The sequence below is a fragment of the Dermacentor andersoni genome, chromosome 1, assembly GCF_023375885.2.
Source record: "Dermacentor andersoni chromosome 1, qqDerAnde1_hic_scaffold, whole genome shotgun sequence".
Taxonomy (NCBI): Eukaryota; Metazoa; Arthropoda; class Arachnida; order Ixodida; family Ixodidae; genus Dermacentor; species Dermacentor andersoni.
In genome coordinates, this window is record NC_092814.1 from 25,034,168 (window position 1) to 25,052,135 (window position 17,968).

Consider the following 17,968-nt stretch of genomic DNA (forward strand, 5'->3'; position numbering starts at 1 on the left):
ACGATCCCCTTTTCCTCGGACACGGCTAAACCACATACGGCTAAGTGCGGGAGTATCCGACCCTCATGTGCTCATTCTTATTGCAGTTGGAATCATTTGTGCAGTTGTCCCAATTCCCTTTCACTGCACTATAATTGCAACCCCCACTGTCAGCAAACCCGTGCCCCTTGCTACTGGGAGGCTGGTTTTCCCGCAAAGCTTAGACATTCAGTGGCTGAGCATGCTTTTTCGCCAGCAGCATGAAACTCCAAAATTCAGCACCAAATCAAACCTATTCTTAAATTAGATGAAAACAAATGGTAAGAACCGCATTTGCACCCACACAGCCAGCAATATAGTCAATTTGTTTTGAATATTGGTATGCAACCAAGTATTCGAAAATACTCTTAATACCCAGTTTTCGAATCAAATACGAATATTCAAAATATAATATTCAATAATAGTCTAAATTTTCAAATATTCGCACACCTCTAGTTAACAGCACAAATGGAGCACCCAAAACAAGACAAAGAATCCACAAGGAGGCGGAGATCAAAAGGACATGAACAAGGAAAGCCTCTTGAAACATTGCAAAATGACTGGACATCCTTCCTCTGCTATTTCTTTTAAGAAACAAGTACACAAATATTTCTTTACTTCCAAAGGAAAGCCTTAGCCCAGAGCCACTGTTTTGATAAGAGGACCTGTTATTATCAGGGTGACAAGTGCTTTCCTTGGCAGGATTAATATACAAGGGAGCTTTAGTGACAAATGAGAAGTTTGTTCGTATACAAGAGCTCCTCTGAACACAAGTGGTCCTCAATTATCCAAATGGTGTTCAGAGAGATGGTCTTAGAGCATCTGTGTGTACCGCCAAGGTTAAATGAAGTATGTTTGTCGTGTCACAACAGAAGAACGAAAAAAGAAACTTGTTCTCTAGCTGGAACGGTCACAGCAGATGGTGTCATCATATCAAAGAATGTTGCAACAAAGCTTAGTCTGATTTTATTTGAAGAGAACACAGATGCAGCACCTATTAATTGTACCGAACAATACACCCACTGCTAGATGCCATGTACAAGCAAAACCCAACTGTGAACAATCACAGTTTAGAAAAGAAGTCTGGCACCATGGGTTATGCAGCATGCGCTATGATGCAATTTCTCATGCTTTGTGTCCACTACGTCCAGGATAAAGTTGTCGCATTGTTGCTTCAGTTTTATGTTTGATCATACACACTTGACGAGGTTAAATACTATGAAACTATCAGAAAAATATTTGAACTTGCAAATGACTACTCACTTCATAAACTAAACTGTTCAGGAATACATTTAAATTGCTATTCGAATGTTTTAAGTATTCGTACACCCTTACGGATATGAAATAATAAAGAACAACACAGGTAACTTCTGCACAACAGAACCACAACATACCTTGTTGCAGTGACCACCAATTCCCATAAGAAAGTTGTCCGGCTTGATGTCTCTGTGGATAAAATTTTTATTGTGCACATACTCAATGTGGGTAATCATCTGAAAAAGAAGAAATGGAAAGATGTCATAAAAGCTGTGCTGCACACTTCAACTTGCCCTATTTGCAGCACTCAGCGAGTGTTGACACCTTAGGCAAACCCAGTGATGCTACAGGCCTGTGCCATTTCAGAGCAGCTTTTGGATCAGCCAAAAATGCATTTTGGAGCAGTAAAATGGCACTTTTGGAGCAGGTTTACGAAAATGGTTGCAAGCTACATTATATGGAACTTTTAGAGTGGGCTAGCAGTGTGAAAGCAGTAAGTGGCCATTAGTTCATTAACTCAATTTAAACACTAAAAATTAACCCCCCCCCCCACTTCATTGCAATCCTTACTATGGACTTCGACAAACCGGAGGCAACCTAAGATGTGCTTAAAAAGCACAGAAGCACTTGGATGTGCTCCTTGCAGACTTTAGAGGCATTTTGAGAACCTTCAGCATGATCACCCTGCTTTAATATAATTAAAGACAGCACTCGGTGAAAAAAGAAAAAGTATGTCGATACCTCCCTAATAGACTTGGCAATTTTTTTAAATTTTTGCATTGTTATCTTAATGCCACACTCTAAGAAAAGTTTACACCCTTTGGAGTGCACCTTCTGCCACACAACGATAATCCTCATCTGCCTTGATGCGTTTCCTTTAACGCTGCGAGCCCGGTACTTTCCAGTAACGAACGGCATGCACGTTATCAGCATGATAGCATTCCAGACAGAAAAGTAGCGGGCGCGGCGTTTTAAAGAAAGGAAACGCATCAAGGCAGATGATTATTGTTGTGTGGCAGAAGGGGCACTCCAAAGTGTGTAAATTTTTCTTAGAGTGCATTATCTCAAGGTTATACAAGTTATCTTAAGTTAGAGTATCGATAATTTTGATAAAACTAATGCTATCTATGCAAAAAATGGTTGCTTGCATAGGTAGTTTTATCTGCTTTGGCAGGCACAGTTTTTGCGAACCAGTAGAACCAGCAAAAAACATTTTTTTTTATTTTACAGTTTATAGCATGTACGTTTCTATTAATACCTTGCACGATCAATTAGAGGGCAACCTAATTTTGTTTGATTCCTCAGGAATGCTTCCATACTGAGATATTCATAATCAAATTTGACACTCCAAACGATAACTTTGCATTAATAGGTGGGAGACTGGACACAGACACCCCTCCTCACCCACCAAGTAGCTATTGCGGGAAAATTTCAGCCAAGAGAGGGCAGTAGCACAGCTGCTACTAGCTCTGCCACGCTACTAGTATGGCGTGCTACATAATCACCTGGTGGGCTCATCTTTGTGTCGAGACTTTCGCCTAATGTGAAATTAGCATATTGAGTGTCAAACTTGATGATGAAAACAGCCAGACTGATTTTTTGAATTTCTCGCAAAAACGTCTAAATAATTGCATGGGCAGTCCAAAAACATTAACTTTAGCAGCAAAAATTAATTTCATCGTTTTTTACCCTGCCAGCAGTATGAAAAATTTACTTGAATTTGCCCTAGGCTGTGCTTCACTTATATACCATTTACCTGAAAAAGCCCAATGGTTGACACTGCGGGGGCGGTCCCGCTTGGCTTGTCGTGCAGCTTAATGTGCATTGTGTGCCATCGCAAAGTGCAAATATGCACACGCAACCTGTAACTGTGCACTGCTATCAGAAGTTGCGACGCATGTATTCAGTCTGGAGCTTGCTGCCTACACAAAAGCTTTCGCCATTCCATCCAGCAAGTGAAAAAACAAACTTCGCAAAAGCATTGGCAATAGTGTCGGCATTCTGCCATGGACCCAATGTTAGCTTTCGGCCACCAGTCTAGCCCATGATCTCGGGCCCACTAACCGAAGTGGTTTACTGGCCTAAACATATTGGAGACGTCACCTAGCCGCGACAACCTGCTGCCCACCACCATGTCGGCTGGCAGCAAATTTTCATCACGACCATACAATGCATATAGGCCTAACCAAAAGTGCTTGGTCAGTATTCAGTGGTGAAAGTAGCTGTTAGGTGCAGAGTTGATTGAAATTTTAGTAGCAGCTGCATGGCATTCTTGAAGCCATGAAATCACCAACAAATGGAAAAATTGTTTACTGCCACTATGTCTGAGACAATGTGCAGTACGTTCGAAACATAGAGCGAGGCACCATACAGCGTCCAAAACTGCAATCACTATTTTACATTGGTCATGTAGAAGAGGAGCTCAGGATCTGGCTCAGTGCCAGAGCGATTGGTCACCGCCACCTGAGAAGCGAGGCCCTCCTGTTCCTTAAAGGGACACTAAAGGCAAATATTAAGTTAAGCTAAAGTGACAGATTAATGCTTCAGAATGTCTAAGGCAATATTATCACAAACAGAGCTTTAGTAATTGAGAAATTGAGGTAAATGCTGACACAATTTGAGACTCCCTTCGGACATTCAAGTACTCAACCGATGACATAGCCACTCCTCATTATAATTCAGTCACTAGTACTCAACCACTCACAATAAAAAGATCAGTTTTGCATAATAAGACGGAAGAAAATGCCACTTGTCCATAACCGACAGCTTTCTGTGGCAGCACTGCGAAAGCTACGCGCATGCGCTCACACGTGCGGAGCTTCTGCTTTTGTGTTACTATGCCAAGTAGTGCAGATAAGTTTATCTATGTATACCAGAAATGGATACCAGAAAGCCAAAAAACTAGGAACAACAAACAGAAATCCTTTTCCTAAGGCAGCTTAAAATAAATCGAACTAGAATATAAGTGGTACAGTTTGCTTTATGGTACATAGGTTCCAGTTGCTCACATTCACATACAACATGCAGATGCGAAATATGTGTGCTTCAGCTCCATAGCTTTCGCTACGCTGCAACAGAAAGTGGTTGCCGGATGCATTTCTACTCATTTCTTAGAAAAAATAACTTTTGACAATACCCCTGACAATGGCACGGGCGGTCGAAAGGATTCATTTGCATTCATTTAACTCCGCGCCGCCTGCTTTTTCGCGTTTCAGTAGTTTCATTATCACATAGTGCTGTGCTGGTTTTGCTGGCTGGCGAAGCTCGCACAAACTGCAAGTAGCAGAGAATGCCACGTCCATGCAATGTCGCAAGATGCTCAAACCACGGTGGAAGAATACAAGAGGTGTATGAACTGCACAGCGACGCCGTATAGAAAGCGTGAGTAGTTAATGCCCACAGAGGACCTGCCTTTTGCAATGGGAAAATGAGAGCACACGGTCCTTTTGCACACTTTCCCAGCAATGTGTCACACTTTTTTAGCGCACAACGGAGAAAAAATGCTTTCTCCCGCATTGTAATAAGAGGTGCAAGTCGTGCAAGACAAACGTCTTTTCGGCACCAAAAGACTGAAGTCTGAAGAGTGCATGAAATCCTGAGGAAAGATAGATTCCTTCAGTCGACAGACTGTCTGCGAAAAACATTTTGAGCACCAATTCATGTGCCATGAAAGGAGAACCCAGCACAATCTAGTATACTGTTACAATGCATAAAAGTATTTTCTTATTTTTTACTGCACCAATAAAATCTTGTAGATGTTCTGGAGCTCTCTCTGTAGTGTCAGTACGCTTGGCGCATCTGCAAACACTCATGCTATCTCTGTTCAGTAAACATTTGTACTCTAATAGGTGCCCCCGAAACAATCAAGCAATTTAGCGGCTTTAGGCCGTTTCATCTAATCACCTAAGGTCAATTCCAGCACTATCGATACTAGTTCTATTATCGTGAAAACACTCTGACATGGATAAGGAAAATGCCTGAATGGGCTAATTTCATTGCTGTGTGTGCACAACTTATTAATGACAGGCTCATAGAAGGTGTGCAAGTAACCATGTGTGAATATAAAAGCTGGACACAATGGTGGCTAGCAGAAATAGAAATCACAACTTGGATGACTGACAGGCACTTAATCATTCATAATTAACGAAGACATTTCAGCCCATGCCTCGTAATACACCGAGTGCGGGTTTCCCAGCATGCAGGTGTTCAAATCAACGCAACAATACGGGATAGACTATGGCCTAATAGTGAAAATCAATAAATGCCGGCCAGGCTCCTTCGAAGCATTTAAGGTGCAGGAGCTACCACTGAACGCATAAAGTGTCATGGACTTGGCTGTTACATTCCTCTAAAAAAAATTGCCTTAGCATAAACAATTGCACAAAGTGCCATTTGCTTCGTCTTGCAGCAGCACAAAATCAGGCCGGAGATAATGTCCATGTGGCATCTGCGAGTTACACTAATGAAGCAATCCTATGGTGGCCTGCAGATAGAAGTTAAAACAAGACAAGGGACAGGGGGAGTAATGATTAAGAAGTGAGATAGAACAAAATGCTGTGTTGTGCAGCTACTAAGTGCCGTTTTATTGCATACTTTCGCACAGTCGGCTTTATACGATCCATGATGTGGGTAACCTTCTTCGTTCAGCCAGCCAAAGACAGCCTCGTCTTCACAAAGTACTCACTCCCTGCAGACCCATCAATCTATCTTCCCATCGACGTGACGACAGGTGAGCTTGTGTCATTCTGCAGAAGGCATCTACGTCTCTTAGAAAAAAGGTCTGTGAAGATAAATCTTCAAGTCTCGCTTTTCATCCGCCTTGTGTTATCGCAAGCAGAGAAGTCAGCTGCATTGGAGCCAACTTACCATGTAGAGCGCTCCATTGTGCTTCCGGCAATGCAGCTTCAACACAAGCGAGTTCCCCAGCAAAATGAAATTATTCAGACTTGTCTCGGCTACGAGTCTCAAAGAAAGCGTTCCTACAGACGTTGTGCAACCTGAACCATTTGATGGTTTCTCAGGGAATCCAGAAGCATGGATTGCATACTTTGAATACACCTGTAGACAAAACGGCTGGGACACAAGAGCTCCTTTTTCTAAATGGCATCGCAAGAAAATGGTATGAGCTGCATATCCCATGCAGCCTGCTTAAACTATGGGATCAAGCTATATTTTATCGCTACAGGTCTGGAGCAGTGCTCGAGTATTTCTTCAAAAAAATGTCAGCTACTTCAACTTGCAGAGCCGGAACATCCACTGAATTCTGTTGTAAAACTGATAATACATGGCCTACCTTGGGAACTGCAACAACAAATTCAAGCTGCAGCACAAAAATTATGGAGGCTTTGCTGGAGTCACTTCAAGAGATCACCTGCCATTGGACGGAGAGGATGACAAAGCCCCATCAGGATGTTCAAGGGGCAGAAACATCGAGAAACAGAGGGTTTCAGGAACAGTTACCAAAGTCTTCGCAAGAGGGCAGTCACCATAAGAAGTTGTTCCATACCGTGGAAAGAGTCATTGCCTGAGGAATGCATTTTGCCCAGACAGGAAAAAATTAATACCTGAGGGTTCTCAGTCAGACCCTACGACCAAAAAAGAGACTGATTTCTGTGAGTTTGTTACATATAGAGCTTGAGGTTAATGGGCAACGCACAGGAGCACTTACAGACAGCAGAGCTTCTGCATCCATTTTTAAGGAAAACAACGCTAACCCACAAGATTATTCCAAGGGAGGTCAGTTCTTGTGCGTGGATATGATGAAAGCACGAGAGATTATTGTGAGTGGGCATGCCTGACAATAAAGTACCAATATAAAGAGGCAGAAGTGGTTGCATTAGCTTTAGACACTGCGGAGTATGACTTTCTCCTATCTCGTCCGGAAACATGAAGTTGCTGAGACCGAATATTTATAGGGATGATACGGTGTCTGTTGATCAAGAGGCTGACCAAATGCAGTCGGAACAAAAAGAAGGCCACCAACGGATGCTGAAGAAAGACAGTGTAATTTCTTAACTCTACCCAGAACTGGTATGCTTGGGAGGATATCCACCGGCAACAACAAAGTTCGAAGTGCCATTTAACCTGTCCAGCAAAACAGTTGAGAAAAAAGCCATACAACTTGACGAAAGAAAAGAAGGCGCGGCTAAAAGAAGAGCTACAAAAGATGTTAGATGCTAATGTAATTCGCCCGTCAGTGTCTCCCTTCGCTTCACCTATCACCATTGTTCCAAAGCAAGACGGCAGCTGGCGGCTATGTACAGATTACAGAGCAGTAAATAACCAAGCCCTCTTGATTCCTTTTCCAATGCCAAGGATTGACACCATCATTGATGAAACTGGAGGCTGTACCTGTTTTTCTCGCATAGACTTGTGCAAGGGCTTCTGGCAGGTGCCACTGCAAGAAGACACCAAGCAATACACCGAATTTACGACTTCATTTGGCATATACGAATACAATCACCTTCCTTTTGGATGGAAAAATTCACCTAGTTGGTTCCAAAAGATGATGAACCCAGTTTTGAATCCCTACATTGGACGCTTCTGCAATGTCTACGTAGGCAACTTATCACATACTCTAAAAGTGAAAAGTTACATGAACACCTGGCTCATATTCTGGCAGCGTTATCTGATGCTAAGCTAAACGTTAATTTCAAGAAGAGTGAATTCTTCAAAACTAAGGTGACATTTCTTAGAAGAGTTTTGGACAGCACAACGAAGAATATGAAAGAATAATTGGTAGCTTGCAAAGCAAAACTAGCAAAGTCGTACAATGTACACTCACTTCCGTCTGTTTCTAGGTTTGGCGGGCCATTTCAGAGCGTTCATTCAAGCTTATGCTCTGAAAAGTAGCTGTATGACAAGATTAACTAAGAAGGATGTTCCATTTTGTTGGACAGAAGAATGTGATGACACCAACTGAGAAGTGGTCCATATCATTTCTTTTGATCCTGTCTTATGCTAACCAGACTTTGCACTACATTTTCAATTGAATACTGATGCATCTCACTATGAAACGGGAGCATTCTTGTATTAGAGACACTCATCAGGACCACCAAACCAACTCCATGTAGTTGGATACTATGGCTACACACTCAACAAAACTGAATCGAACTATACCACGACAGAAAACGAAGCTCTGGCAGTTTTAAAAGCCGTCCACTACTTCCGTTCATATATGGAAGATGCAAAGTTCAAGCTATACACAGATCACGAAGCACTAACGTACATATTGAAGACGGCCAAGCTGAAAGGAAAGATTGCTCGTTGGATGGGTGAACTTCAGCCCTTTGATTTTGAAGTAGCTCATTGCCCGGGAACTTCTATGAAGGATGTGGATGCTATGTCGCGATTAGCCATTATGCTTCCAGACAATCATGAAGAGGCAAATGTTGCAAGGATATGGGAAGGAACTGAGGTTTTGCAACATACTAAAAATGGATGAGTTGCCGTTCCTACTTCCTTGGTTCCAAAAATATTGAAACTGTATCACGATAGCCCCGAATCAGGAGGCCATGTTGGCTTTTAGAGAACCTACATGAAATTGACAAGAAAGGTTCTCATGGCCTTGTATGAAGCAAGAAACAAAAGACTATGTATTATCATGTGATAAATGCCAGATTAACAAAGTAAAATTTAAACAACCGACGTCCCAATCGTCGAAGGGGCGGTGTTATGTTGCTATTGAAAGATGCAATGAACTGCGAATTGCTTCCATCGTTCTGTAGTGTATGTGACGACTTCGAAATACTTACGGCACGTGCTGGCAAATAAGTGTTCTCTGTTTGTTATAGGCCCCCAAATGGCAGCCTTCCTAGTTTTTTTTGTATCTATGAGCAGTTCCTGCGTTTTGTTTCCGAGAATAACTTGTTCTTGATATCTGGTGGTGATTTTAACATAGATCTGTCTGTAAATTCCACATACCAGAAAGAAATGATCACTATAATAATGTCAAATGGTTTTGAAAATCTGATTGCTTCGCCAACCCGAATTACAGACAGCAGTGAAACTCTACTCGACTTATTCATAACAAATATGCAAAACGATAGCATAACCGCCAGTGTGCTATCATACGACATAAGCGAGCACCTTCCAATATTTATCATGATACCTAAACATAGTTTTTGAGACAAGAGGGATGTGAGATGCTTCACTTATCAGCCAATCACAGCAGCCAACCTTGAGGCTTTTAGAACTCAGATGTTAACCTGTGACCTGGAAGTTATCGGTCAAATCGTGAACGCTGAAGAGGCATATACAAAGTTCATAGATATAATTTCTGGCGTATGCAAGTACCACTTTCCCGAAAAAAGAATTACCTCAGGCAAAAAAATTCGTAAACCTTGGATAACGCCTGAACTGCTTGCAAAAATACATCGCAAGAACGAATTGTATCATAAATTTATTCAAAATAAGGACCCAGATACACTGAAAGAATTCAAAACTTATCGAAATAAACTGAATAAAGAAATAAAACTAAGTAGAATGCGACACATTCAGTCTGAATTTGAGTGCTTTGCACCAAAACCTGACTTCTTATGGAAATGGTTAAATACTGTCCTTAATCGTAATGAATTGCATCATCGTATAGAAAAACTGAACATAAATGGCAATGAGATATCTGGCATCCCTCTCGCCACTATGTTTAATGATCACTTTGTTAGCAACAATCAAAACAGTTCATCTAGGACATTGTTTAAGTTGAAGCCTGTTGCTAGCCCCTTCTCAAATTTCTTGAGCCTGTCTCTGAACATGAAGTTTTCTCTGCTTTCACGTCACTGTGAAATAGTTCCTCGTGTGATTTTGAAGGCATGCAAATTTGACCAATAAAGTACGTGTTAGATATTGTCACACCGTACCTTACATATATTATTAATTTATGTTTGTCCAGTGCAACTTTTCCGAAAAGAATGCAAATCGCTAAAGTGAGTGTTTTATTTAAAAATGGAGACAGAAATGATATCCAAAATTATAGGCCTATATCCATATTGCCTATCTTTTCTAAGGGCCTGGAAAAAATCTTACATCACCAATTTAATAATTTTTTCGAGAAGAACAATATATCACCTGCCCAATTCGGCTTCAGAAAGCTTAAGTCCACCGAATATGCACTGTTGGAACAAAAGGAATTCATCTTATCCCAGTTCGAAGCAAGAAGACTTGTGCTTGGCGTCTATGTGGATTTTAGCAAAGCATTTGATAATATGCACCATTTAACATTGATTGAAAAACTTCATAGCTATGGCATTCGAGGTCATTCTTTACCACTAATTAAATCTTACCTAGCAAGCAGACAGCAATTTGTTCATGTAGATATGCATTGCTCAAGTATGAAGCCTATTTCAAAAGGAGTTCCGCAAGGAAGTGTTTTGGGGCCCCTTCTTTTCAACGCCTATATCAATGATGTAACGAATATTTACCTAAACGCGAAATATGTCCTGTATGCTGATGACGCCAGTATATTTGTTTCAGGAACAAACTGCACAGATATAGAGTATGAAACGAACCTCATGCTCTCTAAGCTGAGGGACTGGTCAATAATGAACCAATTAGAAATAAATACAAACAAAACCAAAGCTGTGCTCTTTAGGCCTAAAAATAAGCCAGTGAATTCAAATATTAACATTATGTACGGGGAAAAAACTATAGAAATGGTTACTGGTATAAGAACTCTCGGCGTAACGTTTTCGAGTAATATGCTCTGGGACGAACACATTGACAGTCATAATCCAGTTATCTAGGGTCATTGGCATAACGTGGAAATGTAAATCACTATTGCCGTTTAAAGTTAAACTTCTCATTTATAACTCGCTTTTTTATTCGTACCTCTATTATTGCTTATTGGTATGGGGTACAACTACTTTTGTTAATTTGCATAAACTACTTGTCTTGCAAAAGAAGTTTGTTCGGCTACTCTTTAATGTCCCCTACAACTCCCATACTATAAACTTATTTCAGGAAGCCAACATAATTTCTGTGTTAAAGTTATACCAGTACAAGTTAACAACTGCATTTAGGCGGGAAGTAAAACTGAACTGCTCCTTTCTACGAGAACTTTCTAACCTTGAACTTAATGACAAATTTTATGTTACCCGTCATAAAGAGATATGGCGGGTGGTCACACCCAGAACAAATTATTTAAGGGAAAAGCTGTCACACACAATGCCAATGCTTCTAAATAAATATAATAATCTAGGCGTTGATATCACCCAAATAACGGCCCAACTGAGAGACTTGTATATGCAGGATTTTTAAATTACTGGTTGAGTGTACATCCTCTCGGCTAGTATGTATATAAAGTGTGTATATATGCTTCTGTATATGTGTGTGTAGGTACGCATACGAGTGTGTATGCATATACGGGTATATGAATGCATGTGCGTGTATATATGTGTGTATATAATGTTCAGCGGCGTATTCTTGTTTCATTTGTATTCACCACGAGAACCACACAATCTACCCTAAGTATTTTTGATTTAGTCACCAGTGGCTCTGTATGGATATGGGTGTGCATGTGTATATGCGAGTATGTGGGTTCATGAGAGTATATGTGCATATATATGTATGTGTGTGTGTGTGTATATATATATATATATATATGTGTGTGTGTGTGTGTGTGTATATGTATATATGTATGTATGATGCATATGTGTTTGCATGTATGCTGTTGCCGAATATTCTGTAGAGGGGGCTGCGGGCCTCGTCAAGCTGCCTCTACTGGAGCAGCTTTTACTTGCAGCCTCCTCCATCAAGTAGATGGAAATAAAGCTATTCTATTCTATTCTAAAAAATGATTACACCACAATATTCTAATGTGCCATTTGAGGTTATTCATCTAGACTTCGTGGAACTACGGAAAAAGTCTGAAGGAGTCAAAGAGAGACAAGCCTTCCCATTGTGCATTGATGGGTGCACCCGGATGATTGCAGCAAGACCTAGTAAAGAAGACGTTAACAGCGTAATTTCTTTTTTGAACAGGAAAATATTTGACAATGTAAAAGTAACAACAATGGACCTGCTTTCCGAAGTCGTCGGCTACAGGAATGGGCTGAAAAGCGTAACATCAAGTTATAGTTCACTGCACCCTATCATCCCGCAGCAAATGGGCTACCTGAAAGGGTTATCAGGGACATCAAACAATACATTAGCATATATCCAGCATTCACAGGTGGTTGGAAGTGTTGTCTAAAAGCAGCAGTAGCTCACCACAGCAGCTCGTATACAAATGGGCTGCGATGCACTCCTCTATTGACTGCAACTGGGAGACCACCTTATCTGCCTGCATATATAAGCTTTGGCATCAACAAGAACATAAAGCTCACAGAAGCAGCAAGAACTGAAGATAATAGATCAAGGCGTCTTCAAATAATGAAGAGAAATTGCTACAAGAGGCAAAAACAACATTACCAACACTCAACGTAGACGACATTGTGCTGGTAGAAAGAGGGCCAAGCCTGAACACGGCCTATAACGGGCCATTTCGTGTGATGAAGACGGAAAGTCAACAAGGACACTTAATAAAGACCATATGGTACAGTTGCAATCAAAAGTTTGGAAACCAAAGGTGCCACGTTTTTTTTTTAACCGAGACGCTGTATACCTTTACCGTCCAAGGACATTTTTGTGTCATTGTGGTAAGCAAAAAAACTCCCCATATGTGGGCAGATACCGAAGATAGTGCAATGCTGGGCTGACCCACAGTGGAGGTGAAGCAGGCGTTAAGCACTCCCCATACGTGGGCCGATCCCGAAGATAGTGCAATACCAGCCCAACCCATGGCAGAGGTGAAGCAGGCGTTAAGCACTCTTTTTTTTTTTCTGCAACCTGGGCATTCTGGCTCAAATCAAGAGTGCATGCGTACATGCGCGTTCAACCTATACAATGTATTATACCAATTTTAGGCAACGGAGCTGCACTTGAAATATTTTAATTTTGTTGTTGGTGCCTTGGTGCCCAAACATATGAGCACGACTGTAAATTGGCCCCAATGACACCATGGAATCCGCTACTATTGGAAAAATTTTCAAGTATTATCTCAGGAGGGACGCAAACAATGCTGGGGGGAATGAAGAAATACTATAAAAACCTGCAGATAGGAGGAGTTGAAACAAGACAAGGGGCAGGGGGAGTGAAGACAATAAAGAAGTGAGACAGAACAAAATGGAATCTGTGTTGTGTAGCTACTAAGTGTAGTTTTATTACATGTGTGGCATCTGTGTGTTACACCGATATGTGTAAAAATGTGTCTTTCGGCAATTTACCGGAACGGCCACGTGACTAAGGGTCTGGAACAGGCATTTGGTTGCTTCGAATTTGTGTTTCTAGCTCCATTTAGTGGTTGTCGTGATTACATAAGGGGGTAATTTAACATACTACAAATCACCGAGTGGAGCAGCCACCTGAATATCTATACACTCTTTTGATACCAATTTATATGTGCCTAACAAATGTCCCAGAATAAACAGTCCATAGGCGCCACACGAAAAGAATGAAAATGCACGAAAATAAGCTTCAGAATGCATTTTATTACTTATTATACTTGGACATGCTTTTCTGATGCACATACGCCAAGCCGACAGGACCGGAATGAATAACCCCTGCTCTCCCGCGCCATTTGTCCCAGAAAGCACGCAACATTAGGGAGTCTTCTTCTCGTTTGGAGGCTAGTTCATGAACGTCTTATATTCTTCCATCACAGCCCAAACAGTCCATACTACTTGACCGAGAGCAGCTGCAGTGGCGAATCCAATTTGGCTTGGTTTCTCCATGGCAGCGCGTTTGGGTTTTGGGCAAAAAACCAAAGCCCCATCGCTTGGGAGCCGTTTTACTCACTGATTGCAGTAAAAGGCGATGATGGAGATTTGAATTGCGTTTAAAATATGCTGACCGTTTAGATGTGATTTTCTCCTTAACCAAGTATTTTCTTAGCACAAAACAAGTGCTGCAAAGTTTCTGGAATAATATTTTAACAGTCCCTGTTGACCTCATATTTGCCTTTAGTGTCTCTTTAGGCCACTAGCACTTGGTGGGATGGGAGGTACTGAAAGTGGACAACAGCACACAGAAGAAACAGCGGTACAATCCAGGCTTAATTGGAAAGGCTCGACTCCATCCACCGCAAAGCTTAAAGGGGCCCTGAACCACTTTTTATCAAAGTTGAGAAAGGCATTTGAAGTGAAAATCTGCTATTTCAGAAATACTTAGCCGCAAAAAGTACTTCAATGCATTCAGCAGAAGCAGAGTTATTGGCAATCAAACATGGCCTCCACTGGGCTCCCGTTCCTTCTTCAATGCCTTGCACTGTGAAGGCTACGGTGCAGTGAGGCGTGCCCACAACGCTCCACCTTCTAAATGTCACCGTGGCGCACAGTTCAAATTTCATTTTGGATGTCAACGTAGATGCCATGACTTCCACCTTTGGTGCCTACAATGGCTAAACATACATAAGCCAAACGTGGTTGTCCTCAGGGAGCCGCAGTGCGCTTAGCCAGTGGACTCGTGGCAGCACCCTGCGGCGGCTGCGGTATCTATGCCATGTAGCCGACCACAGCTTGATGCCAGCTATCGGCCAATAGCAGCCATCTAAGGGAATGACGAAATAGTACGTCCGATGACGAAATAGTGCATCTAGAAGAGAGTAAGAACCGGGCCTTCTGTTGAAAAGAGAGCGTTTGAGAGAAAGGTCACTTTGCAATTCGCTTGCGAGCTCCACGCACCATGTACGAGAGCAAAACTTTGCTGAGACGTTCACAGCGTATGCTACCCATGGACTAAGTTATTTCACTAAGCCCAAGGGGTGGTTCAGGGCCCCTTTTACACAGCCATTGGTCCATTCCATGCCACTTTCAATGGTGCAGAGAAATGGTGTTTCAGGACTTGGTTACATTTTCAAATGCCCGAGCAACCCTTTCAGAGCAGGGTGGGCGCAGATTTCTATGCTGAAATGTAGCAGGATTCTCCTCTCAGCATAGTTCGGCACAATTCGTGCAGTAGTAGCATAGCTGCAAATCCCAGTAATGCAGCCAGAAGCTTCTTGCATCAATTGTATATACATAAGGGGCCTCGTGTTTACACAGCTCCCCACAAGCCACGCTGTTTTTTCCTGCACACAACACTTTTTGAAGAAGGGACAAATGCACCAAATGTTGCACAAATAGCAGCACCTGGTATACCTCTCTGCATAGTAAACCACTGGCTCGTTCGTGATCACATTTTGCATATATGTAGCATTTCGTGATTTAATACCACAGTTAAGTGCATCACTTGCTTGTTCTGTTAAAGATAAATCAGAAATATGCTTTATCTGCTATGATGTCGTACAAAGGATGAAGACATTGAAAGGAACAATGGCAGCACCTGTCATTTGTAGAGCAAAACATTCAACATGCTTCATCGTTACTGTGAGAACAGCATCATTCTGTCCCTGCAAAATCAACATTATTTTGTAAGGCACCACTGCAGATGACTGCATACTTTTGACTTATTCTGATAACCAATTTGGACAGCTCCTTGGCAATTTTGTGTGTAGGAGAGGGCATGCTAGTATAGTAATATCTCTTTACAATCACAGCAAACTTCACAGGAATAAGCATGGTCATGCCCTTTACATTATCACAAGCATTAAAAATATGGGCAACGCACACAAATGCATGCACCCCTAGATATTTTTACATGCTATCTCTCAATTGGCCACAAAAGTACACAAACTGTATTTCCGCGCCAGTCCATGACAGCTGCTCAGTAAGTACCCAATGACACCTCCAGTAGTTTTGCTAACCGTGACCGACTGTACGAAAAGGTAAGCAACACTGAGCAAGTTTCACACAAATAGTAATATTCTGATGTAACACAATGCCGCCTAACTTGTATAATTTTTGAGCACCTCATGTAGGCATTAGAAGAAAAATTTCCTTGCCTGATCAAACAGCATTAACACTGTCTTCATGGTGAAACGTCTGGAGCAGAAGTTGAACAGGTCTTCCAAGCTAGGGCCCAGCAGGTCCATCACAAGCACATTATAATCTCTTTCAGTGCCAAACCACCTGAAAAGTGTACGTGCCGTTCAAACGCCCCCAAGTTTGTTATTTTTCTCAACTGGTTGTGCGAAAGGCACGACCAGGTGAGAGAAATGGAAACGCTTTATCACTTCCTGCGTTTCCTATCACAAGTACCATGCAACAGGGCTCACAAAAAAAGAAAAGAAAATCACTCAGGTTAACACCTAGCGTATGCAACGGCGTCGCGAAAAGACAGCGTCAAAAGTGTACGCGGATATCGTGCAACGTCACTTGTTGTGACCTCAATACGAAGCGAATAGGGAAGCGCTACACAGTCCCTAGGAAATTCTACTCTCCACAACTTTTCTAAGAAAGTTCATTTACTGTGTTTAGAATAGTATCGCCAAATGGTGTTTGCTTCGCACAGAATATGCATCCTTCGCGCAGCACATAAAGAAAAATAAGTACCTTGTATGGGGAATCCCTTCGTGGCCTTGTAATATCTTGTACAGTTTACTTTCATACAGCAGCTGTGGATGCCTCGCCTTGGTGGATTCCATTTTGACTGCAACCTCCTGCAATTCGCGCACTGAATTATTTACGTAGCATGAAATGCTACGACCCATCAGCGACCGATATCATAACCACGGGAGCACCCTAAAACTTGCTCACGCGTTCCGGGACACAACACTACCGACACTTTACAAGTTAACTTCAAAGTGTGAACAGGAAGCTCATGCACAGCAGCACAATGGTATGCAAAGGTGTGGAAACCAATTACGACAACCTATAGCCTTAACCCTAATTGTGTACTACCATACAGACCTCGCCGTTCACCATGTTGATTCCCAGGTAGATGTCCCCGAAGGAACCGCTTCCGACTTTGCGAACCAATTTGAATTTTCCACCGACAATAAATTCGGCCCTCGATGAGCCAGCCGCGCTAGCCATTGCCATCTATTTTACGCTCACAGGATCTACGGAAACAACTTAATCGAGCATAGAGCAGTTCGATTCCCAAAACCACAGCGCTACACACAGTTCGCAGTCATCGCCGTCATCTTCTCAAGATGACGTCAGCATCGGAAGCCGACGGAAACTGAAATGAACAAAACTAAATATGCTGAGCTTCAAAATGTCTACAACAAGCGGCTTTACAGTCAAGATAATTACGTTGCAAAGCTGTTTTAGCAGACTTGAACGTTAAAACTTTTGCCAATCTTCTCGAAAACTTAAGTTAAGCTTAAGTTTGGAACACAAGAAACTGTCAGTCGTTATTTAGTGGCGCCCTCTATGCGTGACGTCACAGGACGTCAGTGGCATAGAGACGACGGCTGCGCTGCATGTGCTGTATGTTTGTAAACAAACGTCCAATGTGTCAGCGGTTGCATTGACACTTTGCTTTTCGCCGCTTTGAATAGCATTATTTGTCAATTAAAAATAACGTCTGAAATCTTCGCCACGCCTGGTAATGTTGCCTTCAGAAAAAATTCACACCATCAGAGTTGGACGACTTTCTTTATTCTCTGAACGAATTATATTACTTACTCTGCATGAAATATAGGTGCCTCACACGAAGTGTGACGGCAGCGCCTGTCGACTCCGCATGGAGATGTTCATAGAGTGCTTTTGCAGGCCGTGAATTATGGTGTACCTATTCCAGTACACCGTACGTTCCGACTGGGAAATGCGCAACT

At 42.0% G+C, this 17,968-nt stretch overlaps 1 protein-coding gene across 3 annotated transcripts in view; it reads right to left on the reverse strand.

Annotated features, from left to right (window-relative positions):
• LOC126545231 (casein kinase I) overlaps positions 1-17,362 on the reverse strand; it is a 64,469-nt gene extending 47,107 nt beyond the window's left edge. For 2 of the 3 annotated variants that reach the window (XM_050192997.3, XM_050192999.3), the window contains exons 1-4: positions 17,097-17,362; positions 16,740-16,846; positions 16,190-16,316; positions 1,413-1,511 (exon numbers count right to left, since the gene is read on the reverse strand). In XM_050192997.3, coding sequence (XP_050048954.1) covers positions 1,413-1,511; positions 16,190-16,316; positions 16,740-16,846; positions 17,097-17,228 — 465 coding nt within the window. In that variant the 5' untranslated portion in view covers positions 17,229-17,362. The remainder of the gene's footprint in view (positions 1-1,412; positions 1,512-16,189; positions 16,317-16,739; positions 16,847-17,096) is intronic. The other variant, XM_050192998.3, reaches the window with a different exon arrangement.
• Positions 17,363-17,968: the final 606 nt, after the last annotated feature.